The 27119-nt window shown below is 46.3% G+C and overlaps 1 protein-coding gene across 1 annotated transcript in view; it reads left to right on the top strand.

Annotated features, from left to right (window-relative positions):
* LOC138283527 (mucin-5B-like) overlaps positions 1-27119 on the top strand; it is a 402759-nt gene that overhangs the window by 313477 nt on the left and 62163 nt on the right. The window contains exons 24-26 of the mRNA XM_069221467.1: positions 1601-1644; positions 1842-2012; positions 26325-26461. Of these exons, the coding sequence (XP_069077568.1) occupies positions 1601-1644; positions 1842-2012; positions 26325-26461 (352 nt within the window). The remainder of the gene's footprint in view (positions 1-1600; positions 1645-1841; positions 2013-26324; positions 26462-27119) is intronic.

Genomic DNA, 27119 nt, shown 5'->3' with positions numbered 1-27119 from the left:
GTCTGATTACAATTGTCAATTAAATTGCTACCTCTGCAATACTTACCAGGCCCAATAAAAACCGTAGTCCTCATTAAATTTCAGCAGGTCAAACCTGTTGGAATTCAGTTATGGAAAGACGCAGTATTTACTGGTACATGCTAATAAGTGACCTACCTACTGCAGTAAGCACCAACATTTGATTTGCAGTAATTTCACATTCAATAAATTTCGAACAGGTGTGTGATGGATTTTTATCAGATGAATATTACATCTGATAAAAATCCATCATCTGGGAGGGTCAGTTCAAAATCCGGCCCGTAAATTTGTATTTGTCCTCCATATTTGTAGTGGTAGCCTAATCGCCATTTGACAGAATGTGGAGGGACCCACACTGACTGTAGAAAAAGCTCAATGTGCCACATCCAACTAGTGTATGAGAACATGGTGCTCACTCTAGTCTAAAATACTGTTTCTTGGTATGGGGTGCTGCCCTGCACGCAGCATGATAGTTATACCTAACCGGCTTGCGCAAGGAGCAATGATAAAACTTAACCTGAAAGTTGATTGCTTTATAATAATTATCACGTGGTGGTAATATCAAATCATAGGATATTTTAAAGGGCAGCAAGAGTAGTTCACTCATGGCTTGCACACTTCTATTTCTGTAGGTCAACCCTCACAACTAAGTGATCAGACAAATGTAGGTGTTTGCGAACGGCATTCGCAATAATGCTACGCAGGGTTCAGTCCCAAGAGAGGAAGAAAAACTTCACTGGCAACCAGCACTAATGTTCTCTTCAGTTCCCTGACACTTATTACTGATTAATCAAGATCCCTCTACAGCTTAAGGCACCCTGTAACATGACAGTTTGTGTGAAGATCTAATTGCGTGAAGGGGAACTTTGGGCACTGCCACAAAATGGAGTCTGCCATGTTGAGAAAGAAATCATGAGCTTGAAATAGCACCAGTGGAAGTGGACTGCTTAATAAGTACTCCACTGGCTCTTGGCGAAGTTTGTTCATAATTTAAATCAGTCCTTGACAATATGTACAATGCCTGATAAGGCACTGACCCAGATACCTGCAAGTTTGTCCTCACACCATTAAATAGCAACTAACTTTCTATTGGGACAATTCACACACAGTACCAAATAGCAGTTGATACAAGCATACTGATAGGCCCCTTGGTGAACAGGGCTCTCTGGTTTGCATTGTCCTTAGTTCAGTCTCCCACAACAGAAGGAAATAAATTTCACTGTGAAAGCTATAGAAAAACACAGGTTATTTCAAACCAATGATTGCTTGCAGAAAATGGCAACTGAGAATTACAGAACTGGGACCTCCATTTGTTCCCTTGACTCCAAATGCCTTCACCTGAACATACTTGTTAGAATTATTTTTCCCTCAACCAGATTATTCTCATTTGAGGGTGCCCACACCAGGGTACAAAATGTAAGAGATGAGCTTATGGTATCAGGATTGAACACAATTAGTCTTTAGGATGGGGCCATCTACCTGGATGTTCGGGCCAATGTGATAGCTTTTTTTGTCTATTTGTTTTCCGGAAGTGGGATTTACAATGAACGATAGATTAACGTGTGTGTTTATTTTCTTTCAGCAACTGCACAATGAATGGAATAGAGTGCGCATATGATGTTCGAGGTAGGTCCAGATTTCGAGGTTTTTTCTCCATGAAATATTTTGCACTGACCCTCTTCCCTCTTTCCCAGTGCCCAGTCGATATTGAGTTTATGGTGTGACATTAAATTACAGAAAAAGTTCAAATCAGTTGCAGTAATGTTTTCTGCGAGAATTTCCTGACTTAAATGCACACTGAGTGTTGCATTTTCTATTTGCAGCCTGCTTCTGTGTATTCAACGGAAAGGTGTATGGATACCAAGAAATAATCTATAGTAAAACAGACAAGATGGGCAGGTGCATAAACGTCACCTGTGGAGCTGATGGCAACACTGAGATCGTGGTTTACTCGTGCCTGACTACAGAAAGGACCACCACAAGCGCAGAAACAGGTAACTACATCTCATTCATCCTATTGTCAGTGGTGAGCCTTCTGTGCAAAAATATTGAGCCACACAGACAACAGAGAAAAATACAAAAAAACTATTCATATGTTTCAAAACACGAAGCTCATTGAGTACAAAAGGAGAAGTAGGGTATAAAAACTCAAACGACGAACATGAATGGAAAGCATAACGATGATTTTCTACGCAGGTTGAGAAATGAGGGAAATGTTCTAGAGTAAAACTCAAGCAATAAAACTAAACAGAGAAATATTGAAGGGCTTGAGGGAAGAAACGACATCATAATTTATTATCATCACAATGCCGAAGGGGTTGGCTTTAATGTCCTAACTCGTGACAACACAGGCAAGCACAATGGCTGTTCTGGGCCCTGCGAGGGAACTGCACATGCCTGTAGTGCTAGATGCTATTTCTAAGTGGCTCAATGTTAGAAGCAGCTGCACTTGTTACAATGGCACTGCTTGGTAACTGTGATATGTCAACTCTATCTAGAAAAGTAGTGTATTGAAGAAGGACTGCAGCGGCACATATAGTGAAGGATATTAAACAGCACTACAATAGCAACTAGCAACATAGGTGAAGGGCCATTGATGGCACATGTAAGTAACCAGCACCAAAAGGCCATTCCTAATGACTAAAAAACTATTTTACACATTATAAATGTGTTTTCCAATTTGTTATATAGATTCTGCAACTCTAACCTAACAGCAATTCGGAAGGTTCATGAAAGGGACGTTGCTTTCCAATTACATTTGCTGTTGAATTTGTTAATTCTATGCAACTGCGATTCTGGTTGCAAAAATTAACCAGGGACGCTTTACTCCTTGACAATCGGGATGGCAGACTCGGAGGGAGTAGGCAGTGGTTCAGAGGCCCACTTCCTGCTTCCTCAAAAGTTGTCCTAACAGAAAACTAGTTCCTTTAAAGAATTCAAGCTGCTTAATATATAAATGTTTTCTATTTTGGACTGCAGTAACCAGGATGGTGGTCTGCTGTCCATACAGGCCCCCATCCCTGTGATTGCAGCCACTCACAGGTGGCAGCAAATTGTAGCCTTCCTAATCAATTATGAGGCAAGTCGTTGTTTGACCCCTTGTGATTTGTCATTTTGGAAACGGACCTAGTGCAAAGGTGTGTTCGCAAGCTCCAGTTCCATTTGCAACGAGTTCGTGCACAGTTTGCTACCTCGTTTTTGCAAAAATGGAAAATGAGTGCAAAGATGTGTTCTCAAACTCCAGTTGAATTTGCAAAGAGTTGATGCACAGTTTGCAACCACGTTTTGCAAATGGAAAGTTAGTACATCTGGTCCTCGATTATTTATTTAATTTAGCAGGTTCCTGAAGAGATTCTCATCAATACCTGCCACGTATGATTTTAGACAAGGCTGACATTGGCACTGGTGGGGCCCATGTGGAAAAATATTGTTGTCCCCCATTACCTTTTTCTCTACGGAATTCCCTCACTACCACCCTCCAAGAGCGCCCCTTATCTCTTACTAGCTTCTCTCTCACATGATTTTCTTTTGTTTGTAGCGCTTCATACCAGTGTAAGGTGACTGAGCACTTCACATCACACACATTATGTAGAGACAATCAATCACGTGTGCGCACATTATTCTAAGGGAAATGTTACATAACACAATGAGGATTATACTGTGTAGGAATCCCATGTCATCCATAGCACACAGCATATTTTAAGTGTTTGGAGAAGCGCAAACTCGGGATTTAAAATGTAACACAGTGGTTAGGATTGGCTTTACTAATAAGAATATATTTCTACCCAAACAAACTCTTTTTAACAACATTAGGATGATGAAAGACTGTAGAAAAAAACATAACATTCTAACCTATACTATGCAGTTTTCCTGAAGATCTTTGATGACACCTCATAGGTCTATGTGGATTGTAACTTAGGAACTGCAAGTAACAAAATGAGCTCTGTGACAAAAACAGCACTTCAAAAGCAGTAACCCACTGAGGTTAAGGGCTGCATCACTAGTTATAAGGACTGTGTAAAAAGACATCCATAAAGACTATTTACAGAGACTGTACCTTGACACTTGAATTTTGTTTTTTCTACTAACTCTTTTTTGTCAGCTATTTAACACAACTGGCTTCCTTTTCTCCCTGTTCAAAAATACTTCATTTCAAGGCCCTGTGCATAGCACATCGGGCCATTCAAGGGAAAGACCCCCCCCATCATTTGGCCACTTTTCAAGCCCTATGTTACGCGAAGAGCTCTGCACTCAAGTGACCCAGGTCTTCCAAGGGTACCAACGATCAAAGATCAGCCCCTTGAGACTCTATGAGTGATTAGCCGCGCTTTATAAATCCTTGATTGTTTTATTGATTGAGAGGAAGGAGTGGAGGTCTTTCTTTTGCTTTTCTCACCTCCAGATTCTGGAATTACTTCCTGGTGTTCCTCAGGAAACAATAGTCAGAAGCCAGTTTTGGGAATTTGTTAAAAGTACACCTCTTTTAACACCAGTTTGAGGATTTTATTGTGGGCCTGTAAAGGGTTGTTTTGAATGTAGTGCTGGGAAGTCCGGTTTGGGTAGCCATGCGCTATACAAGCACCTTTAAATTGAATTGAATTGAAAACAGTGCTTTGACAATCCAAATGGAGATCCTATGTGTGTGTCGGGCTGTGTATGTGTCAGTGAAACATGGCACTCAAGGTCTATTTTGTATATTAAATGCAGTTTAATTAACTGAACATATAACAGTCCCCAGTATATTTTTTTATTTGGGGTCTCAATTTCTTAATTTGTTATATTGAACATACTGCTTATTCGCAGTTATAGCTTTAGACTGCAAGAACATAAATGCTTCTTTATGGATCAAGACTTATCAATAAGTATTTTTTTGTTGTGTAAGACATTTCAATAAAACTTAAATAACATTTTTGCTGTTCCATACTGTAAGGGATCCCTTATACAAATGTTACTGGCTGAGAATGTTTTTGTAATTCCTAAGAAATATGTTTGTTTGCATGATTCAAGGACATTAGCGTTACTGGGTGACAGTAGAGTTATTGTCCCTTGTAGCACACAGATCTGTGTTATCTTACCTGACACACGATCTTGTAATAAGGAAATCTAAGCTGTCATGAAAATCACTAATATTTAATTTACTGTGGTGAGAATAATTTACCTTCTTTTAGAATACTCAATGTGTCGAGCTTACAAGGGAGAGAAATCCAGCATCCTTACTGCATTAGCCTTTAAGTCGGCCTGCATCACACCAGCTCTGAAAGGCCCTGTTTTGCAAGTTGATGTGGGCTTATGAACAGAGGTAGGTAATCCTTTCAAGGATTGAATCAGAAGTCTGGCTCTAGTTCAGCTTGAGGTCTGCTTGATTTCTCAAAGCAAGTTGAGCTTTCAAGTAGCTTCTGCTTGGTGCCCGTGCTTGCCTCACTGTGACATAGTGATTCCACAGATTTTAACACTCTGTGGTGAATGTGTGCTGGTGCTGCAAACTGCAAACATTTATAGGTAGACACTTTGGTGGTCATTCCAACCCTGGCGGTCGGTGTTAAAGATGCGGCTAAACCGCCAACAGGCAGGTGGTAAAAAAAATGGAATTCCGACCCTGGCGGAAACCGCCAACAGAGACCGCCACATCAACACACCGGCCGCCACGGCGGGACAAACAAACAGCGCGGCGGTCACCGCCAGCAGACAGGCGGGAGACAATGTACCGCCCACCCTATCACAACACACCAATCCGCCACCTTTTCCGGGGCAGTAGCCCCGCCGATAAAAACACGGCGGAAACAGCCATTTCAAACGGAAAACGCTCACCTCCATACACCCCACGAGGAATCAGGACAGCATGGAACCCGAACTCCACATCCTCCCAGCGATTGTCTTCCTGCTCCTCTACCAGGAGCACGAATGCCGGCGCAGAAGACAACGGTGAGTACTGCACCTACGACACAGGGGATGGGGGAGGAGAAAATATTACGGGCACACACATACGCGACACACCCACCCCCACCCTCATCCACTACAACACACACATCAATGCATAGAAATACATCACAGTTCCCCCGCCCAAACCCCCCGGAAGAAAGCAAAGACAAAAGGAAATGATTCTAAACATTGGAATATATTGTAATACTGGCTGAATTATATATATATATTTCTACACATCAAAAACACTTATAAACATATATGTACAAGTCTGAGCATTGTAGCAGGCATTGTCCGTGGACCACTGGGCCCAAATCACATGGGCAAAGCCCACATAGGATACCTGACTCCAACGGAGAGAACACTGCAGGGGCATCAGATAGGAAAACTACAGGCACCTCAGGGGGGAGGAAAGGGGGGCACCTCAGCCAGATGAGTGCCCGACGCCAGATCCACGAGGGGCCTCCATGGCCTCTGTTCAATCCTGGGGAGTGCAAAGCCACAGTCTCTCAAGTCTCTACAGTGGGTGGTTTGCCCACTGTTCAATCCTGGGGAGTGCAAAGCCACAGTCTCTCAAGTCTCTACAGTGGGTGGGTGGCCACTGTAACATCCTGGGGAGTGCAAAGCCACAGTCTCTCAAGTGGATGACAGTCTCCACTGGTTCTGGAGGGGGACTGGTGCCCAGAGTGCTTCGTGCAGCCCTGCCCGACACAGATGCGGGCCTGCCCCAGCCGCGAATGGGCCAGCGGTGCTTGAGACGGCGGTGCCCAGTTCAGCGGTGCTTGAGTGAAAGGGCCCAGTTCAGCGGTGCTTGAGACGGCGGTGCCCAGTTCAGCGGTGCTTGAGACGGCGGTGCCCAGTTCAGCGGTGCTTGAGTGAAAGGGCCCAGTTCAGCGGTGCGAGACAGCGGGCCCAGTTCAGCGGTGCTTGAGACGGCGGTGCTCAGTTCAGCGGTGCTTGAGTGAAAGGGCCCAGTTCAGCGGTGCTTGAGACGGCGGGCCCAGTTCAGCGGTGCTTGAGACGGCGGTGCCCAGTTCAGCGGTGCTTGAGACGGCGGTGCCCAGTTCAGCAGTGCTTGATTGAAAGGGCCCAGTTCAACGGATCCGGCCAGGGCGTGCAGGTCATTTGCCACCTGTCGTGTGGCTGGCGGGGCCTTCCTGCCCATCTGTCGGGTGGCTGGCGGGGTCTTCCTGGTCTGCAGTACCGGGCCTGTTGGTGTCCTCCTGCCCACCTGGGATGGGGCTGGCGGGGCCCTCCTGGCTAGCTGGGCTGATGGCGGTCTCCTCGGGCGTGCTGCCCTTCCCAGCCTTCCCTGTTCGCCTGTGGCCCTTCCCCACCTTGGGCGGTGTGCCACCTGTCTCCACACTTCGTGCCGGAGCCATAGTAGGGATTTTAGTGCCTGGGGTTTTCACCCTCTCGCGCCGGTCGCTGACTATCTTCGGGTGTTTCTCCGGGGGTGGGCTGCCCGTGCCTTGGCTCCGTACTGAACTGGCTGCCCTTGAGGGTGGGGGACTCCACAGTCCATGGCAGACTGTCATCCCAGGGCCCGGTTTTGTGGTGGCTGAGGTGCTGACTGGAGTCCTATGAGATGGACGGGGTGAGGGAGTTGTAGGAAAGAGGTCAAGTTTGGACAGGAATAGCAATTTAGGACCAGTGGGACGGGTAGGTGTAGTGGGTATGGGAGTGGAGGAAGAGGTTGTGGTTGTAGGAGTTTTAAGTCTGGTGTCTTTGGATGCACGTGCTTGGGCTGGAGGCTGTCGTGAGATGGATGGCTGTTGGGTGGGTGGCTGCCTGCGTTTGTGTATCTTTGAAGAGGGGGAGACAGACACACTGGGAGAGGACACAGGGGACGTGTAAATGGTAGTGGGGGTGGTGACTGCACGTGTGCGGGGGGTTCTGGTGGGTGTGCTGGTAATGGACGTAGTGTCTGAAGATGTTGTGCATGCAAGTGTGAGTGGAGACGTGACAGGGAAGGAGGAGGGAGACGAGGAGGAGGGGGACACAGTGGAGGCAGTGGGTGTTGGTATGTCTGTATGTGGATGTTGCTTGTGTGAATGCTTGTGTGATGTGTGGTGCTTATGTCTGGATGAGCTTCCCTTGGGTGTTGAGGTGTGTGCAGGCTGGTCTGTTGGTGTGTCTGGGATAGGCAGAGGTACAGGTGATAGGGTATGGATGGAGGAAGTTGGCTGGGGGAGGCTAGAGACAGGGACAATGGCTGCCATCAATGCTGAGGCCAGAGTCTGGAACGATCGCTGATGGGCAGCCGGACCAGAATGAATGCCCTCCAGGTATGCATTACTCTGGTGCACCTCCCTTTCTACACCCTGGATGGCATTCAAAAGGGTAGACTGCCCAACAATGAGCGTCCTCAGGAGGTCAATGACCTCCTCACTGAGGGCAGCAGGGGTGACAGGGGCAGGGCCTGAGGTGCCTGGGGCGAAGGAGATGCCCACCTTCCTGGGTGAGCGGGCACGGGCCAAACACTGAGGGGCTGCTGGGAGGGCTGTGCTGGTGCGCTGGGTGGCGGCTGTACCTGTTGTTGCGGGGGGCACGGATGTTGCCGCCACCACAAGGGAGCTCCCTCTAGAGGACGAGTCTGTGTCACTAATGTCTGCAGGAGTCCCCGCTGTGAAGCTCCCCTCGCCCTCCGTCCCACTGGTGTATTCGGAATCCGTTGCATGGCCCTCCAGGGCCATGTGGGATGCAGCTCCCTCGTGCTCCAATGCCACTTCTCCTCCGCCTGATGATGCTAATGCATACATGAACAGGAAGACCACAAAAAAGGGGGGGGGAATAAAGACATGTTGAGTGCATGCATTGGCGACACCGTTGGCGGAGAGGACAGACACAGAAGCCCCCTGCACTACGTCGCGCACTTGGGGTCCACTACTCAATCCGTGGGACATGGCCTACAAGCCTATGGACGACAACTGCACACATAGATGACACAGGGCCATGGATAACTGTACTTGGCACCCTACAGAGGTGGGGGGCGGGGGCACAGGGCCATGCCTTACGGAGGGGCCTAGCCTACAGAAATCGTCCTGGCCTAGGGATACCCACAGCCCTCCTCCCCCACCCAGACACCTCCACTGCGCGCAACGTCAGCAGAATGAGGTTGTACTCACCCCCTTGTGTCTGCTGTGATGTCCTCACGCGCCCATCCAAATCGTTGTAGGCTTGCGGGGTGGTTCTCCTTCTGCAGGGGGTGGGGTGCTGGTGGTCTGTTGGTCCTGTGGTGGGGCCTCTAGTCCACTAGCGCCGGCAGAGGTGGTAGGCAGTTCTTGGTCCATGCTAGTGTCAGGGGCCCTTTGTCCTGCCACAGTGTCCCGCAATGTGGTGACTACCTGATTCAGTGCCCCTACAATGGTGCCCATGGCGGAACTGTTGTTTCGTAGTTCCTCCCTGAACCCCAAATACTGTTCCTCCTGCAGAAGCTGGATCTCCTGAAACCTGGCCAGGACCGTCGCCATCGTCTCCTGGGAGTGGTGGTAGGCTCCCATGATGGAGGAGAGGGCCTCGTGGAGAGTGGGTTCCCTGGGCCTGTCCCCCCCTGTCGCACAGCAGCCCTCCCAGTTCCCCTGTTTCCCTGTGCCTCTGTCCCCTGGACCGTGTGCCCACTACCACTGCCCCCAGGTCCCTGTTGTTGTTGGGGTGGGGGGTTAACCTGGGTGCCCTGTAGTGGTGGACACACCGCTGATTGACGTGTCCTGGGGACTGAGGGATGGGCCCGCTGGGTGGGTGCTGTGCTGGTGTTCCCAGAGGGGGGAAGGTCTGCTATGGGCTGTGGCTGTCTGAGGGGAACCGACTGTTCCGAGGTCCCCGATGGGCCGGGCTGGTCATCTAGATCCAGGTCGACAGAGGTGCTGTCCTCACTGTGGGCCTCTTCTGGGGGTGGAGTGGACATTTGTGGACCCTCCTGCACGGTGACGTGGCGTTCGGGTCCTGCAGGGGTATAAAATTATGGTTATTGCATTTGTGTGTGCCATAGCGTGTAATGGGTGGGTGCCCTTGTACCCCAGTGCTGGCATTCCCGTGTGGGGGCTTTTGTGACGGTGATTTGGTGGGGGATGGGTATGTACAGTGGGCATGCTTTGGTGATGGGTGTCCATGCTTTGTGGTCGCATGCAGGGCTTGGTGTTGGGATGGGTGGGCTGTGATGGTGAGACATTTGCAAGGTGCAGGATGTGATGGGGGTGAGGGTGAGGGTGGGGGTATGAGTTGGCATGCTGGTGGGGTGGGGGGGATGAAGTAGTGAAGATGAGACTTACCAGAGTCCATTCCTCCTCCTACTCCTGCGAGGCCCTCAGGATGCAGGATCGCCAAGACTTGCTCCTCCCATGTTGTAAATTCTGGGGGAGGAGGTGGTGGTCCACCGCCAGTCCGCTGCACCGCGATGTTGTGCCTGGATACCATTGAACGCACCTTCCCCCGTAGGTCATTCCACCGCTTCCTGATGTCGTCCCTATTTCTTGGGTGCTGTCCCACAGCGTTGACCCTATCGACTTTTCTGCTCCATAGCTCCATCTTCCTGGCAATGGTGGTGTGCTGCACCTGTGTCCCGAAGAGCTGTGGCTCTACCCGTACAATTTCCTCCACCATGACCCTGAGTTCATCTTCGGAGAACATGGGGTGTCTTTGCGGTGCCATGGGGTGGTGTGGGTGATGTGTGGGGTGGATTGTGTAGTGATGTGTATTGGTGTGTTGTGTGAAGTACGTGAAAATATTGCTGGGTGAAAGTAAAATGCGCGTCTGGGTGCTCAGTTCTCTTTTTCTCAGTGCGTGGTCCCGATTCTGTAGAAGTGGGGGTTTGTGAGTGATGTAGGTGTGTGTTTTATATTGTGTTGGGTGTGTGGGAGTGGTGTGTGTATGTGTATCAGGTGTGTGTATTTTGAATTGTCCAATGTGGATGTGTTTTGTATATGTGTGTGTATTTTGAGCGCGGCGGTGTGTACCGCCAATGGAATACCGTGGTTGAATGACCGCCGCGTGGATTCGTGTGTCGTGATAGTGTGGGCGTATTTCTGTTGGCATGACAGTGGAGGTTTGGTCATCGCCAGTTTCTCGCTGCCCTTTGGTGTGGCGGACTTTTGTGGATGTCTGTATTTTGGCGGTTTGCCTGTTGTGGGTCAGAATGACCGTGGCGGTTTTCTGCGGCCGCAGCGGTATGTTGGCGGTCTTCTGACAGCGGTAAGCGGCTTTTACCGCCAGGGTTGGAATGACCCCCTTTGTCTGTGCTGCAGTGAAAAGTATGAGGCATAGCAGGGACCTGGAGCTCTTTCAGGTAATTGTCGTTATTCTTACTTCTTGTAAGAGAAGCTCAGCTTTATTAATCAGTTTTCTAAAAGGGTGTAATTTGAGCACTATTTAGAACGGATGGTCCCTTAAAAAGATACGTGGCCTAAGAGACTGTGTGAATCTCTGTCACCACTCTGACTGTGTGACAACTGATCTCGTTCTCCAAGCCCTGCACCTCCCAGCAACAAATGAAGACACCAGTGATGCTCTTGATATTTTGATGCATCCTGGATGTGAGGTATTCGGATGGGCTGTTCATTGTGGCTCATTTGAACCGCTGGCCCTAGGTGGTAACCAAAACATAAACAGCCCTAGTATTTTGGTAAGAAATTAAAAACTTCAGCATGTAAGATTTGGGCTGCATTTAAAATAGTTTAAGGGGTGCATGTATGGCCAAACAAATGGGAGTAATAAAGCTGTTGCAGACACAATTAGCCAAACTTGTAAATTACATCAGAACATTGGAAATGGAATATGTTGTGTCTGGTGACACATAGATATTGGCTGATATCAAGTTTAAATGAAGGGAATGCAATGAAGCAGCTACCAGGGAAACTCATTATTTAAGTAGTGAACACCTGGAAATCTGGTGAAGGGGACAGACCAAGTGTAGGAAATTGGGTTACTGCTTGAGCAGGATGAAACCCTGCTCAAGCAGCAACTACAATTCTTGTCAAACCAGAAATTAATTTAGGGTGGCATGGCATAAAATTAGTCAGTCTTACTTAGAGGCGATGTGTAAGGTACATTTGTAACACGTAAACAGTAATGGAGTGAAAACAAAACATACAGAAATCAATCACCAATTTAGAAAACTAGAGTAAAATTTAGTAAACCATTTGACAATAAAACAACAAAAATCCAATTAGCAGAATTGGAGAAAAAATAGGTTTAAAGTTTCAAATGAAAATAGGGCCTAAAAGCTGAGAGCTCCAACTGTGGTCATCTGGTCGTGCCGGAATTGGACAGGTTGACTGCGATACATGTTTCAGCTGTGTACAGGGAACATATTAGTCCTTCTGACAAATATACCTCAAATCTTGGTTGCAGAGCATTGCACTGTGCAGCGCCAGTCCCAAAAAAGAATGTGAGATCCGCATTGAAGATGCATTGCACAGTGGTGGTTCCGATAAGCAGTGATGACTGTGATGGAGGCTTGCATTGAGGCTGCATCGCTCTTCTATGGTTCTGAAGAGAAGCTGCAAGGTCCATGTCAAGGATATGTTGTGTAGTAGTGTCTCTAGTGAGCTGTGCAGGATGCCATGTGGGTGTGCTTCGAAGAGGCATTGCTTTAGATGAGCCATGCAGAGAGCTGCTTCAGGTTTTTGTCATACTGTGTCAGTTCTGATGAAACCACAGCAGGGCTGGCAGAAAACCTTTAGCCCCACTTCCAATGATTCAGGACTGGAAGGACACCACTTTTGGGACTTAGCACTCACAGCAGGAAGAGTTCAAGTGCAGGGATCAAGGTGGTTGTATAGGTTTCCCTTGGGCTTGGATCAGGAGGCAGAAAACTAGCCCTTGGAGTCACTCTGGTGGTCCTATGTTCAAGGAGCAGGACTAGGCTTTTTCACTCAGGCAGCAGGGCCGCATGGCAGCAGAGTAGCAGTGCAGATATCTTGCAGAAGAGCAGTACAGCAGTCCTTCAGAGTTTTCCACAAGGTCAGAAGCGATCTAAAGAGTTGGGTCTGAATGTCCCACTTTGGAGTGGGAGACTTTCTAGAGTCCTCCAACTACAGAGGTGTCTCTGAAATTTCTCTCCGCTCTGGCCTGGCCTCAGCTTGTTGGGGGTAAAACCCTTTGAGAGTGTGTTGAGGTGGAGTCTTTGTGATATTCAAGTGTGGCCGGTGACAGCTCCTCCTTCCCATCCTGACAGAGATGGCCCATCCTGCCAACACCAATTCCCCCTTTGTCTCACTGTCTGAGTGGACTACACACGCGCCTACTGCATGCTACACCTAGTCATGTGACCCAAAGTACAGACTGTAGGCACTAAATGGCTGTGTCAAGGAAATGCCAACTTTCTAAAAGTGACAATTTCAGAACTGTGACTTAAAATCCAGCTTTTGCATTAGGAAGTATAAATTGGACCAAGTTGGTCATGCTGTTGGAAGAACTGTCACTTTGCTCTCTCCTCTGCTGTGTAGGCCTGCTGTGTGCTACTTCTTGCCTAGGAGTGAGAAGCACAGGACCTGCTCTCCACATCCTTGAACCTAGGTTTCTCCAAGGGCTTGCTGGCTTACCCCCTGTTCTTGAAATCTCAGGGCCAAAGACCTCCTTGAACTTTGCTTCAGCTGCTGGACTCTGCCAACCATAAGTCCTCCATTGCCTGAGGTGCCAATCCAGTCTTTGGTCTCAGAAGTCGGTTTTGCAGCTGTTTTAATTGAAAAGGGTGCATCGAAGCAATTGCGCTGCTTGGAACCATCACAGTGCCTTCCGATGCTGACCCACTGCTGATTTGACGATGTCATGGGTCCCAACTCTGAGGTTTGATGATGACGCATCCCTGATCCAAGGATATCACTGTGTGGCTTGATGACAATGCAATGCCTACCTCAAAAGGGGTTTGACGCCAACGCGGGACTCGACTGCGGAGTTTGATGCCGACGCATCTACCCTACTGCATGGATCAGAACCCATGCATCGAGTCTTCGACACCAACGCTGGCTCCATCTTTGGTACTTTTTCAGTGGGCCCTGTGTGGGTCTTGTAGCGGGCCTGCCATCAATCCTGGTCAGTCTGAACTGTGGATTTACCCTGATCTAGCATGACCTCAATTAACCTTTCAGCACTGTTGACTTTAAAGCACTACATTCCCGTTTATTCTTCAAAAAGTCATTTCTTGAATTCTACTAATCAGATTTCTGTTGTTTTGGTCTTGTTTTACTCAGACACATATTCTCTATTTTCCTAAACTGGTGTGGAGTATTTTTGTTGTGCTTTCACTGTGTACTGTAATTTAAGTAGTGCACACATATTTTACACATTGCCTCTTAAGTTAAGCCTGACTGCTCTGTGCCAAACCAGAATAGGGTGAGCACAGGTTAATTTAGGGAATGCATCTGACTTACTTTGACTAGGATTGCGGTCTCTCCTTGGACAGTGTGCATATATCTGCCAACTAGAGACAATTTCTAACAGTGTGCATGTTGTGGAATGCTAGATGCCAATCTTTTACGTCTGTCATGGGAATGCCCTGGGGCAGCTGCCTCTTGAACATTAGTGTTCAATAGATTCCCTACCTGCACTACTAGGGTATGTTAAGGGTGTCCCAGCAGGGGTCAGATGGTTAACGGACATCTTACTCATTCTATTAAGCAACAGTGAGCTATGCACTGGGGTGGTCATCTTTCTCCCCAGGTTACGTGTTAGATACAAGACATTGTGTATTGCCTGGAACAGCTAGAAAATTATGCCGTCTAGGTTTAGAGCTAAGGATAATTGAGGACCATTTATTACTTATTTGGATTTGAAGGAGCGTTGGGAGTCCTTGAGCTCTGTAAAAGGTTTAAGCTAAATGGAGCACTGTGTGAGTAATGCTGAACTTGGTCTCCCTTGACACTACTTGCTGAACAGCCTAACTCCTGATAATGGAGATGTTGAAGCTTGCTCAAAATGTGAAATATAATTGAGGTCTCCTGAATGATGAGACACAGATGGGCTGCTCGAGAGGGTGAAAAAACCCAGATATGCCATAAATGAGCTACAAATATATTGCTTTTGATGTGCTGAGATTTAGATTCCATTGTACTGAGTTAACTATTGTAACAGAATTACCCAACTTGTAACTGAATGAAAAAAAGAATTGTATCGTTATTCTCCTATTTATATATATTTTTTGTTGTTCTGTATATGTGGCTTTCTAAAATGTATACAAGCAGCCTTTTCACACCATATGAACTTGTCATGGAGTGAAGGCAGAGCCAAGTGATTCCACAGGTAACACTTAGCAAAGAGACAAGGCAAGGTAGTACCAGGCTATGCTAGGTATAACCAAGGCCACTAAACAGCACAGGACAGAAAATAGACAAGAACAAAGTGTGATCAAAGTAACAGGTGTACTGTTATAGGAACAGGAGGTCTCTTGGTAGCTTAGGAAAGCCCTTAGGACTGACACCAGCAGAGTGCTCTTAACATTCATACAGCAAAGTCACAGTGAGGCCTACTGTATAGAGTCTGTTGTACTCAAGGGGGACTGAGACTGACAACAGCACTAAGAAAGGCAAGACTTCAAAGGACCCAGGCACAACAACAGAAGTCTTTCCCTCTTTTAACAGAGATGAAACCGGAGGTCACACTTGATATGGACTGCACTAGACAGTGGACCAAATTTGGAGTGGAACAGAAAACCAGACTGGAAAGAATAACCAGAACACAAGGCAAACAGGGCAACAATCAGACCACGAAAAAACAAGACAATGCATTATAAACAGGGCTTCAGAAATCAAGAACAGGAATACAAGGCTCAAACGCAGGCTGTATCCAACAGGCACAGAACAAGTAAAGCCCTGTTGGTACAGGCAACAGTCACTAGGATTCAAAAGAAGGAACTCAAGGATGTACAAAACAGGCACTGGAACAAGTGATGCCCTGCTGCTACATGGAAAATGTAACTAGGCTTCAGAGTAAGGAACTTGAACTGTACCCAACATGCACCGTAACAAGTTAAGCAGAAGTTCCCAGCAACAGCAGTTGAAGCTCAGAAGCCAGGCCTCCCAGCTCACAGCCGCACATGGCAATTTGAACTCAGAACAGGGGAGCAGGCTGCAGCACAGTGCAGCTGAGACCAGTCAAAGTCCCTTCTTTAGCACTCCGTCTGAAAGAGTGCACTGAAGTTCCAGGAAACAACCAGTAGGTAGAACATAAATCCAGAGTGGAACATGGATCGGATATAGTTTCCTAATATGACCAGAATTCCTGCAAGGGAGCACAAAAGTATACTGGAAGAGGTAAGACAGAGTTCCAAGTAAAATATGATTTAACAAAAGTCCCCGGTCCATCTCTCATGGTAAAGTAAGGCATATAAGTACCATACTGCAATAGTGCTTAAAAAGTAAACCCTGTATTGGAATCAGGAGTGGATCCGATTTCCAAGTGGATTTGAATACTGAAGTTCTACACAGGTTCCATTATTTATGATGGCAGGAGGCTCACAGCAGGTCCTCACATAGCGTCACCCGATGACAGGATTGCAGGATCCTGACAGAACTGTCCCGTATCATAGGATTTGTCAGAGCAGTTTGTTTGTGATAGTCTAAGTGGAGGTGAACTCTTCACTTTTGTCTCTTAGTAATTGTGGCATCTCTGAGAATGTCATTTTATGAATATATGAGTGTCTTCACTGAGGTATTGAACCTCTTCTAAAGTATATCTTTTTAATGTTTAATGAGTCAGTAAAAGTGGTGATATCAGACTAATGTTTCCTGCTGTCCCTTTGCTTAACCTTCAATTTTTTTCCTAGAAAGACTTTTTGTGTCACATTGATTATTTATGTCCTTGTATTTACTTAAAACAGCATACTGATTTATGTCATCAGAGACTTAAACATAAAGCATTCCCCTTTGGTGGTAAACCGGAGAGGCATTGAGCTACCCAGCCGGTGGCTGACTTGCACAATGTGGAACCAGGAAACCTGAGTTCCATTCTGGCATCCCTGCATGACCAAATTGTGTGATGCTAGGCAATTGCTTTACTTCACTCTGCCTCCTTTTTTCAGAACACTTACTAATTATTTAGTTCATTTGCTGTCCAGAAACCTCTACTGTAGGGTTTATTAGGCTCTAACATTGCTCCATAAAATAGCAATGTAGAGCTTGAATGGGGTGTCTGTGGCTCAGGCCTATGTTATGTTAAGAGGATTTGTGGAACGTGCTTACCACCTGAGGGATATCCAGGCACTTGAGTATGTGGGTAGGCCGATCGGGCTCCTAATCGAATAGCTGGTCTTCAGTTTCCTGCAGAATTCAAGAAAGAATGGGGAAGTCCTGATGTAGTGTGGGAGTTTGGGCTAGATGTATAAAAATATTTTGCACTCGCAAACGGCGAAATGGGCCGTTTGCGAGTGCAAAATCGTGTTCTGCAATGCATCAAAGGCATTCGCAGACTACAAAATGAAAATCGCAAAAATTGCGATTTTCTGCGTTGCGACCCGGATTTTGTGAATCGCAATTTGCGATTCGCAAAATCCAGGTCGCAAGGCAATTCTGCAAAAAATCGCAAATTGCGATTTTTCGCAGAATGGTATTTTGCACATTCAAAATACCATTGTCTGCAACCAGGTGGTAACCTGGTGCAAAATTTAAAAATGCAGTAAAACTGCATTTTTAAATTTAATATGTAAAGCACACATGCCCTTTTGGCATGTGTGTACTTTACATGGTAAAAAAAAAAAATTGGGGTGCAGGAGAGGGGGCCTTAGGCCCCCAGCACCCTGGCCTTTTGCATATCCCAAATTGCGATTTCTGGTTCAGAAAACGCAATTTAGGAAATGCAAAAAATTTGCATCTATGGGCCAAAAGGCCCATAGCTGCGAATGGGGCCAGTATTGCAATTTGTGATTCGGTAATTGCATTTGCGATTTTTAAGAAATCGCAATTACCGAATCGCAAATGTGATACATGGCCCTTTGCGAGTCGGTAATTGCGATTTCTTAAAAATCGCAATTACCGAATCGCATTGGGCCAGATTCACACATCTGGCCTTTGTCCCTAGATTTGGCAACGATGTAGGAAAAGGAGTGTCCTCCTGACTTGCTGCTGTGCATGTGAGGTATGTGTGCTCAGGAGTGAGGCTGTGCGCAAATGTGTGGTGGGTTGGAGGAACTTGAGAAGGTGGCTAAGCTAGGCAGGTTTGATGTTGTGGAGAGCTTTGTATGCGTGGGTGAGCAGTTTGAATTGACACTGCTTCTGGATAGGTAGCCAGTGTAGCTTTCTGAGGTGGGTGGGGCATGATGTGTGCATTGTTGGAAATGTTGAGAATGAATGAGAATGAGTCTGGCTGCAGCGGTCTGGGTGTAGTGGAGTCTTTGTAGCTGTTGATTTGTGATGTCGCGGTAGAGTGCATTGCGGTAGTCTAGTCGACTGGTGATGAGAGTCTAGAGAAAAGCAGAGTTAGATTGTAGCAAAGAGTATCCCTGCGATAAAGAAACACAAACGTATCTCTAGCGAAGTGGTTTACCCTGCCCTTGAAGTCTACAGTTACACTGCAGTGGATACAGATGGGGCTGGGATCTGGGGCTGTGCTGACCTGTCATAATTAGTTCCAGCTGAAAACAAGTTTATTAGGTCTTTGCTTTGCCTACGACTATACCTTTGACACCAATATGCATTGATCTAGCAATAAGAGGGTTAGGCTTAGTAGCGTTGCTGAGCTCTTTGACATACTAGGCACGCCTCTGGTCCATTCCAGAATTACAAATATATAGATATGCCCTAGATGAACTCATTATTCTAGACAAAAACATTTGTATACCGTGGCTTAGTAAGATAAAACATCTGTGTGCTGCCCTTAAATTGGAGGAACTATGGATCTCACCATCAGAAGTGTGCAAAAATATAGCCAGCAAACTGAAGGAGGCATGTTGGGAATTCACACTATTTAAATCATGGAACGATAAAAACAAATGGGAGCATTACTGAAAACATCGTACAAGGTAGATACGTCCCCTCCTTTGAGCCCCTTTGGAGAGGGTTAGGCCTTGACAAGCAAAAAGCCCGTATATCAAATTCAGAATAGGTAGACTCCCTTTAAAGTCTTTCAAAAGCAAGTGAAATAAAACCCCTTCCTTAATGACTAATTGCCCTTTTGTCCCTTGCTAATTGAGCCTGCAGAATATTAACTTTTTTTCTGTCCCGGTTATGTCATACCCCGTAATAGGTGAATTGTGTCAGCATGCAAACTGATGGGCCGAACCCATTACTGGGAAGCATATAGACTTCTCAAATGGGATAAACCACAATCAATGTTTTTTTGTCACTTCTAGGTTTCTCTTATAGGCATGAAGACTCAGATCGAAAAAGATCATATCTGATCTAAAGGATTCTCTGATGAGGCTCTGCTGCGTTAAAGGTTCCACACTGTTTAACATAGTTCTGACATGTTATTAGGTTATTTTAAACTTTTTTTAGTGTATGACATATGCTTAGCCCTAATCTTAGCGCTGGAGTTTTAGCCCATCTTTTTATCTATTGATCCCAGCATCTGGGTAAACCCAGAGTGATATTCATGTATTTTAAAAGTTTTGAAATTATATATATGTATTCAGCAGTTTTAGGTGGTCATTCTAACCCTGGCGGTAAAAACCGCCAGGGCGAATGACCGCGGTAGCACCGCCAACAGGCTGGCGGTGCACCGCTGGGCATTCTGACCGCGGCGGTTCAGCCGCGGCCAGAAACGGAAAGTCGGCGGTGTACCGCCGACTTTCCGCTGCACTTGAGAATCCTCCATGGCGGCGGAGCGCGCTCCGCCGCCATGGGGATTCTGACACCCCCTACCGCCATCCTGTTCCTGGCGGGTCTCCCGCCAGGAACAGGATGGCGGTAGGGGGTGCCGCGGGGCCCCTGGGGGCCCCTGCAGTGCCCATGCCAATGCCAATGCCATGTGCACTGCAGGGGCCCCCGTAAGAGGGCCCCAAAAGGAATTTCAGTGTCTGCCTAGCAGACACTGAAATTCGCGACGGGTGCTACTGCACCCGTCGCACTCCAGCAACTCCGCCGGCTCCATTCGGAGCCGGCTTCATCGTTGCTGGGTCTTTCCCGCTGTGCTGGCGGGCGGCCTTTTGGAGGTCCCCGCCAGCACAGCGGGAAAGCCAGAATGGCCGCCGCGGTCTTGTGACCGCGGTGCGGTCATTTGGCGGTAACCGCATTAGTATCTTAGAGCTAGCAATGTAATTTAGGTTGTTGTAATCTTATGGACTGCAATATTTGTGGAATCTTGAAGTAATTTGTTAGGTATTTTTTTACATATTCATATTTTATTATGCTTAGCAGCGACTCCAAATAATGAGTTTTATTTTTTCACCGTTATTTTTATGTGTGACTACTGGTGGTGGTACTTAGGCCAAAAGATTCTGAATAACACCTCTCATAAATATGGAAGACCACACTAGATTTTTGTCTTGGGTAAAGTTCTTTTTTGCTTATATGTCTAACCGATCTGGCAGTAGTCACTTTTGGTAAGTTCATCATAAGTGATAACTGTGTTTTGTACACTATGAAGATAACAAATGTGAATTGTTTTACCTTTGTTTTTATGTGCAATTTTTGTGGCCCGTAGCCGAAATACATTTTGAGTTGACTTTATCACCTGAGTGACCCTGTGTCTGATGTTGATGAGGAGTCAGTGGAATATTTTGCAAAGCAAGCATAGGATGAAAAAGCAGGAGGAGGTGACAATGTTCACTTGTTTAGTCATTGTGAGTTTATCATCCATGATGATACAGAGGTTTTTGGCATGGTTGTTGGAGGTGGGCTTTGGTACCAGGTCCTTTGGCCACCAGGAGTGGTCCCACAGAGAGCTCGAGTTGCTGAAGATAAGGATGTAAGTTTGATCTGCGTTAAGCTTTAGGCAGTTCCTTTCATCCAGTTAGCTATGTGGGATCTGCAGGTGTTGAAGTTGGTCCTGTGGGTGAGGAAGTGGATGAGCTGGATGTTGTCTGCATAGGTTACAATATTAATTTTGTGGGCTCTTATGACAATGGTGAGTGGTGCAATGGAGACATTAAAGAGGGGAGGGCACAATGATGGTCCTTGAAGGACTCTGCAGATTAGGTTCTGGGTTCAGAGGTGTATCCTGGGAGCTTGATTTACTGGGTCTAGTCAGAGAGGAAGAGGTCTAGCTGGTTCAGGGCAGGACCATTTTTTCTGGAGTTGTGGAGTCCTGTGATAAGGGTGCTATGGGAGATTGTGTGAAAGGCTGCGGAGAGATTGAGTAGTAGGAATGTGGTTTCTCCTTTGTCCATGACAGTCCAGATGTCATCAGTTGCTGTGATGAGAGAAGTTTCCATGCTATGGTTTTTACGGAGTCCAGACTGCATGATATCCAATAGGTGGTGTTGATCAAGGTGGTTGTAGAGTTGTTTGTGGATAGCTTTCACCACGACTTTGAATGGGAAGGACAGGAGTGAGATGGGTCTTTAGTTGCTAAGGTCCTTTGGGTCTGCTCTGGGTTTTTTAGGAGAGCTGTAATTTCTGTGTGTTTCCAGTTGTCTGGGAAGGTTCCAGCTTGGATGGAGGTGTTTATGATGGTGGTTAGGTGGGAGCTGATCAAGGTTCCTCTGAGGTTGAAGATATGGTAAGGGCAGTGGTCGATCGTAGCCTGGTGTGGACTATTCTCATGATTTCAGTTGTGTCCTTTGGGGTGATGGGTTTCCAGTTTGTGATCTGGTATTCCAACATGATGGTGGTGGGCAGCTGATTGATGAGTCGTGTGTCTTGCCTGTAACTCAGATACATGACTTTTAACAACTGGTATAGCCCTCTGCAACTGACTATCAGGCTAGAATAGCTGGTAAGTGTGAATTGTATTAATTTGGACTACTTATGATGGCCAAATTTGGGTGTGCACTACTTCAGTACATAAATATTACCATCTTCTAATTGTATATTGACGTTTTTGAGATTCTTAAGTTATTAAGCTTGGGTTCCGCTCCAGTATATGCTAATGGGGCTCTTAAGACTGTGTTTCCCAGATTTTGACATGCATGTGCAAATCAATAATGAATAAACTGCAATAAAAAATCTTGCCTTAGAGATTAAAAGTAAAATGAGACTGTGCCTTATGTAACTATTTCATGGCAGAAATAAATGCAGCTGGTCACGTTTCCCACAGAGCGACATCGAGGAGACAGCATCCTAGTGCTGCTCCCCTGCTCGGATGGCACCTTTGTGTAGTAATGCCCCCTTAGGTTTAAAGAGCTCCCCCCCTATGTATTGCCCTGTGGCTTCAGGATGGAAGGAGTGAGGCCAGAAAGGGATCTAATTGGAGGTTGGCTGACATCTGGGCCATTTTTTATTTGGCATTCTGTTAGGCAGTAGGCATCAGTTTGGGACTAGCATCCAGGTCTTTTTATGCACGGTGAGCCTAAGGTTTGAGTATACTCCCCAATGTAGTATTCTGGGTGCACCGGGAATGCAGGATACTGTTGCTGTGAAGGCTTATGCATTTAGCCATAGCTTAACTTGCTCGATAGTCTCACCTGGTTGAGGCTAAGCGCTTCTTCGTCTGTCCTTAGGTAAATGAGCAAACAAAAAAGCACATAATTTTGTGCCTTTCCACCGAAGCCATACCAATTTTCCTTATATAGTAGTAAGTGGACCTGAACATAACACTCCTAACGTTCCTGCAATCAGTTAAACATTTAAACACAAAATTAAACCTGTCACCAGCTCCTAGCGTGTCAAAATATGTGGAATACATAAAGTAACACAGCAGCAGCTAAGAGCAAATAATGTGGATATGTTACTTTGATTGGCAAAGAATTACATCAGTCCCAAACATGGTCTGTCATTTGGAAACAACTCTCTGGTTCATTGTCAACAAACCAGATGGAGAGTTGGAAACACCCGTATATACCAGGTCTTTTCTTTACAAACCCTGATGATTATGTCTTTTACCTCCAAAATGCAATCTGTACATAATAAAAGTGGTCTTGCTACACTGCCCGTTGAATACCAGGAAGGTTCATATCTGCAGGAGGGACATTGTGTTTTTGGGAGGCAGGGCATGGGGGAGAGAGAGAAGCAAATGAGAAAGCAACCACACTGCAACCATGTCTTGGTCTAGGTTGGACAACATGCAACCAGTACAGAGCACATTTGTCTTGAACCTGTGCATGGTCAGACAGGGCAGTGGCAAGGTGATAGGCCTCACCCGATCTTTCACCTAGCCCATAGGTCTGGTTGCATTGAGCCCCAGCCCTGCCATGACCACTGCCCAATGCTGGCAAAATCTAATAAAGAAATAAAATTCAGTGACCATGAACTACATTTTGAGTTTTTGCAATCTGCTAAATGCTGCAGTCTGATAGCAGTGCTGACATACAACCCTTTTCAGCCAATTGCAAAAGCCAGCTGAGCAACAATAGACAATGGCTGAAAGGGTTTGTCCAAAAGACCTTCCTGTAACTTTTAAATATATGTTGATTCTGAATGTAGCGTGGTATGTGAGTTGTGTAGTGAGATGCAGGTTCACTTGACAGCTAAAGCAGTCTGCAGGTGAAACATAATGATACATTTATACTAAATCACATAATGTATTGTTAATAGTAAAGATCAATTACAGAGGGCTATGCTGCTGATTTAAGTAGAATGTGAAGGTAGAACTACTTTAAGGAAAGATGCTGCCTGGATGGAGGATGAAGAAACTGCTACTCCATGGATGAAATCACATAGAATGAGTCAGTCAGAAGGTTCTTCAGTAAACTCTACTCAGTGAAGCTCTAAGCACGTAAATGTGAGGTTTCTGAACCTTGCCAGAATCGGAAAGAATTAGGATTTAGACTGGTCATAAAAATATTGTGCAAAGTATATGCCAATAATTTCATTTCATTCCATCCTATTTAACAGGGAAATTCATGCTTCCAATAATAGCCTTTGACAATCAATCAATGAAAAGTATGGTGGAATTTGATATAATAAATCTTAACTTTCTCCTTAGGCCATCATTCTAAGTTGCCCAAAGCGGTAACCCCGATTATGGTACCACTCTGGGCAGTTACAAGCTTTTGGTGTCTTCTGCCCGGAATTATCATGTCCTCAAACCCTGGACACAAAAATTCCAGGTTCACAGTTGGAGGTGGTTTTGCCAAATCAAGACTTCAAGCTTTTTTAAATTAAAAGGCCAGGTATACAGAACACAAATGACACCTGACAAAATAGAAATTTTGGGGTTTGTACAGAACTGCGTTTGTGAATTGGCCCATTTGACATCTCAAGTGGGAAAAAAATCGGAATATTGCACAAATAGTCATGACAATTTTTGACAAACAGAGACAAAACATCAACTTGATGTAAGCCTGCAAATGTACTATGAAACTGTTTGGAATCGAAATTATTATACTGCTTGCTCCCTTAAATAAATGTATCACCTTTTCAATGGATATTACTTTTTTCACTGTCGGTCACTGCTTACTGCACCACATGCATTTTCACCATGGATTTTGTATGATTTATTTCACAATTATTAGTACTTTATGACTGTGAACATTTGCTTTCATATATCTTTATATCTGTAAATAGGAAAAAGTAATTCTTATACACAGAACGTAATACAATGTATTGTATATGCCACTAATGTTTTTAGTCAGTGATTTTGAATTGCTTTTTCGAATGTTTGTGAATGTTCTCTATGAGGAACATGGTCCTTCTGTTACACCCAGTTCCGTATGGAACATTGGGTTGCCCTGTCATTCTCCACTTGGTGCTAATGAGGTTTGATCTTTGCTCAGAGAGTGTGTTAAAATGCCAAACAGTGAAATAATTCTGCCATTGATTGTACCCATTATATTACATAATTTACAATTTTTATTGCATAATTTTTCAATCTTGTCACATAATTATGCCCTCTATTGCTGCAAAATTCTATTGGACTTACGGGTTGAGCAAATATTATTACACACAAACTAATTATAAGAGTTAGCAACCCTGCATTAAACGATGGAAAGAAGGACACAATTCAATGCTTTGTCTATTAAACACTTTGGGCCTCATTATGACCCTGGCGGGCGGCGGAGGCCGCCCGCCAGGATCCCGCCCTCCAAATTACCGCGCAGCGGTCAAAAGACCGCGGCGGGTATTACGAGTTTTCCCCTGGGCTGGCGGGCGGTTCCAGTTAAACCGCCCGCCAGCCCAGGGGAAAACGACCTTCCCACGAGGATGCCGGCTCGTAATCGAGCCAGCGGAGTGGGAAGGTGCGACGGGTGCTACTGCACCCGTCGCGTATTTCACTGTCTGCAAGGCAGACAGTGAAATACATTTTGGGGCCCTCTTACGGGGGCCCCTGCCGTGCCCATGCCCTTGGCATGGGCACGGCAGGGGCCCCCAGGGGCCCCGCGACCCCCCCTACCGCCATCCTGTTCATGGCGGCTTTCCCGCCATGAACTGGATGGCGGTAGGGGGGGTCAGAATCCTCATGGCTGCGGAGCGCGCTCCGCAGCCATGGAGGATTCCAATGAGCAGCGGAAAGTCAGCGGGAGACCGCTGACTTTCCGCTTCTGACCGCGGCTGAACCGCCGCGGTCAGAATGCTCATTGGAGCACCGCCAGCCTGTCGGCGGTGCTCCCGTGGTCGGTGGCCCTGGCGGCCACCGGCCGCCAGGGTCAGAATGACCCTCTTTATGACTTCTTACAAAAAGACCGCCAAAGCTGCAGGCACCACTATACCGCTGGTGGTATTTGTGGCTCCCTATTTTGACATTTCCGCTGATCCAGTGGATGGAAACAGTGTTTCCGTCCGCTGGCCCACTGGAAAAGTCACATCAACATTGCCGCTCATAATAGAGCCGGCGGCAATGTTGATGTGCAGCGGTTTCAGCAGCATCCGTTGCGCATTTCACTGCCTGAAATTCAGGCAGCGAAATGCTTGATGGGGCTGTGCCTGGGGGCCCCTGCACTGCCCATGCAAAGTGCAAGGGCAGCGGATGGGCCCCCTGGGGCACCCGAGCCCCCCTTACCGCCAGCCTTTCCATGGCGGTGTTTACCACCATGGAAAGGCTGGCGGTTGGGGACTCACAATCCCCAGGTCCTGGGGATTACGACTGCCTGGCGGAAGCCTGGTGGTCAAGTGGTGGGGCCAGCGGTATGGCCGTGGCTAATGTGCCACGGTGATAATACACTGGCGGTACATCGCCAGCCTGTTGGCGGTGTTACCGCCAGTGTACCGACGGCCCCCAGGGTCATAATGAGGCCCTTAATTATAAAACACTGACTTATACTACAAAACCCCACACATATTATTGAATCTTCCATTTTTCTGATGCTGTGTCTCATCTCCTCCAGTGCAAAAGCATTACACCTTTCAATTACACATTTCTTTTACCACAGAATTTCATATTGTTTTGCAACTAATATTAATTTCCTATTTTATCACCCACAGGCTGTGTCTATGAAGTATGTGAGTGGTCTCCCTGGTATGACGTCTCCTACCCTCAACCAGGTCCTACAAGTGGAGACTTTGAATCGTTTGCAAACTTAAGGGCTAAAGGATATGCTGTTTGTGATGCTCCCAAGCAAGTAAGATGCAGAGCTCAGAGCTTCCCCAGTGTTCCTTTAGACAATCTGGGCCAAACAGTAGTATGTAGTGAAACCGTAGGTCTCATGTGCTACAACAAGGACCAATCTTCTGGACTATGCTATAATTATGAGATTGAAGTTTTGTGCTGCACATTTGTGCAAGGATGTAAAAGCACTATCAGCACAACTTCTGCCTTCACAACACCATCAACCACCACCAAATATCCCACAAATACTGGCTGTGTCTATGAGAAATGTGAGTGGTCTCCTTGGTATGATGTCAGCTACCCTCAGCCAGGTCCTACAAGTGGAGACTTTGAATCATTTGCAAATTTAAGGGCTAAAGGGTATGATGTATGTGATGCCCCCAAACAAGTTAGGTGTAGAGCTAAAAGCTTCCCCACTCTACCAATAAGTGAACTTGGTCAATCGTTAGTGTGCAGTGAAACTTTAGGTCTCATGTGCTACAACAAGGACCAATCTTCTGGGCTATGCTATAATTATGAGATTGAAGTTTTGTGCTGCACGTTTGTGCAAGGATGTAAAAGCACTATCAGCACAACTTCTGCCTTCACAACACCATCAACCACCACCAAATATCCCACAACTACTGGCTGTGTCTATGAGAAATGTGAGTGGTCTCCTTGGTATGATGTCA

This window comes from Pleurodeles waltl, chromosome 3_1, assembly GCF_031143425.1.
Source record: "Pleurodeles waltl isolate 20211129_DDA chromosome 3_1, aPleWal1.hap1.20221129, whole genome shotgun sequence".
NCBI classification, from domain to species: domain Eukaryota; kingdom Metazoa; phylum Chordata; class Amphibia; order Caudata; family Salamandridae; genus Pleurodeles; species Pleurodeles waltl.
Note: the sequence above shows the minus strand (reverse complement) of the source record. Positions and strands in the feature narration are given on the sequence as shown.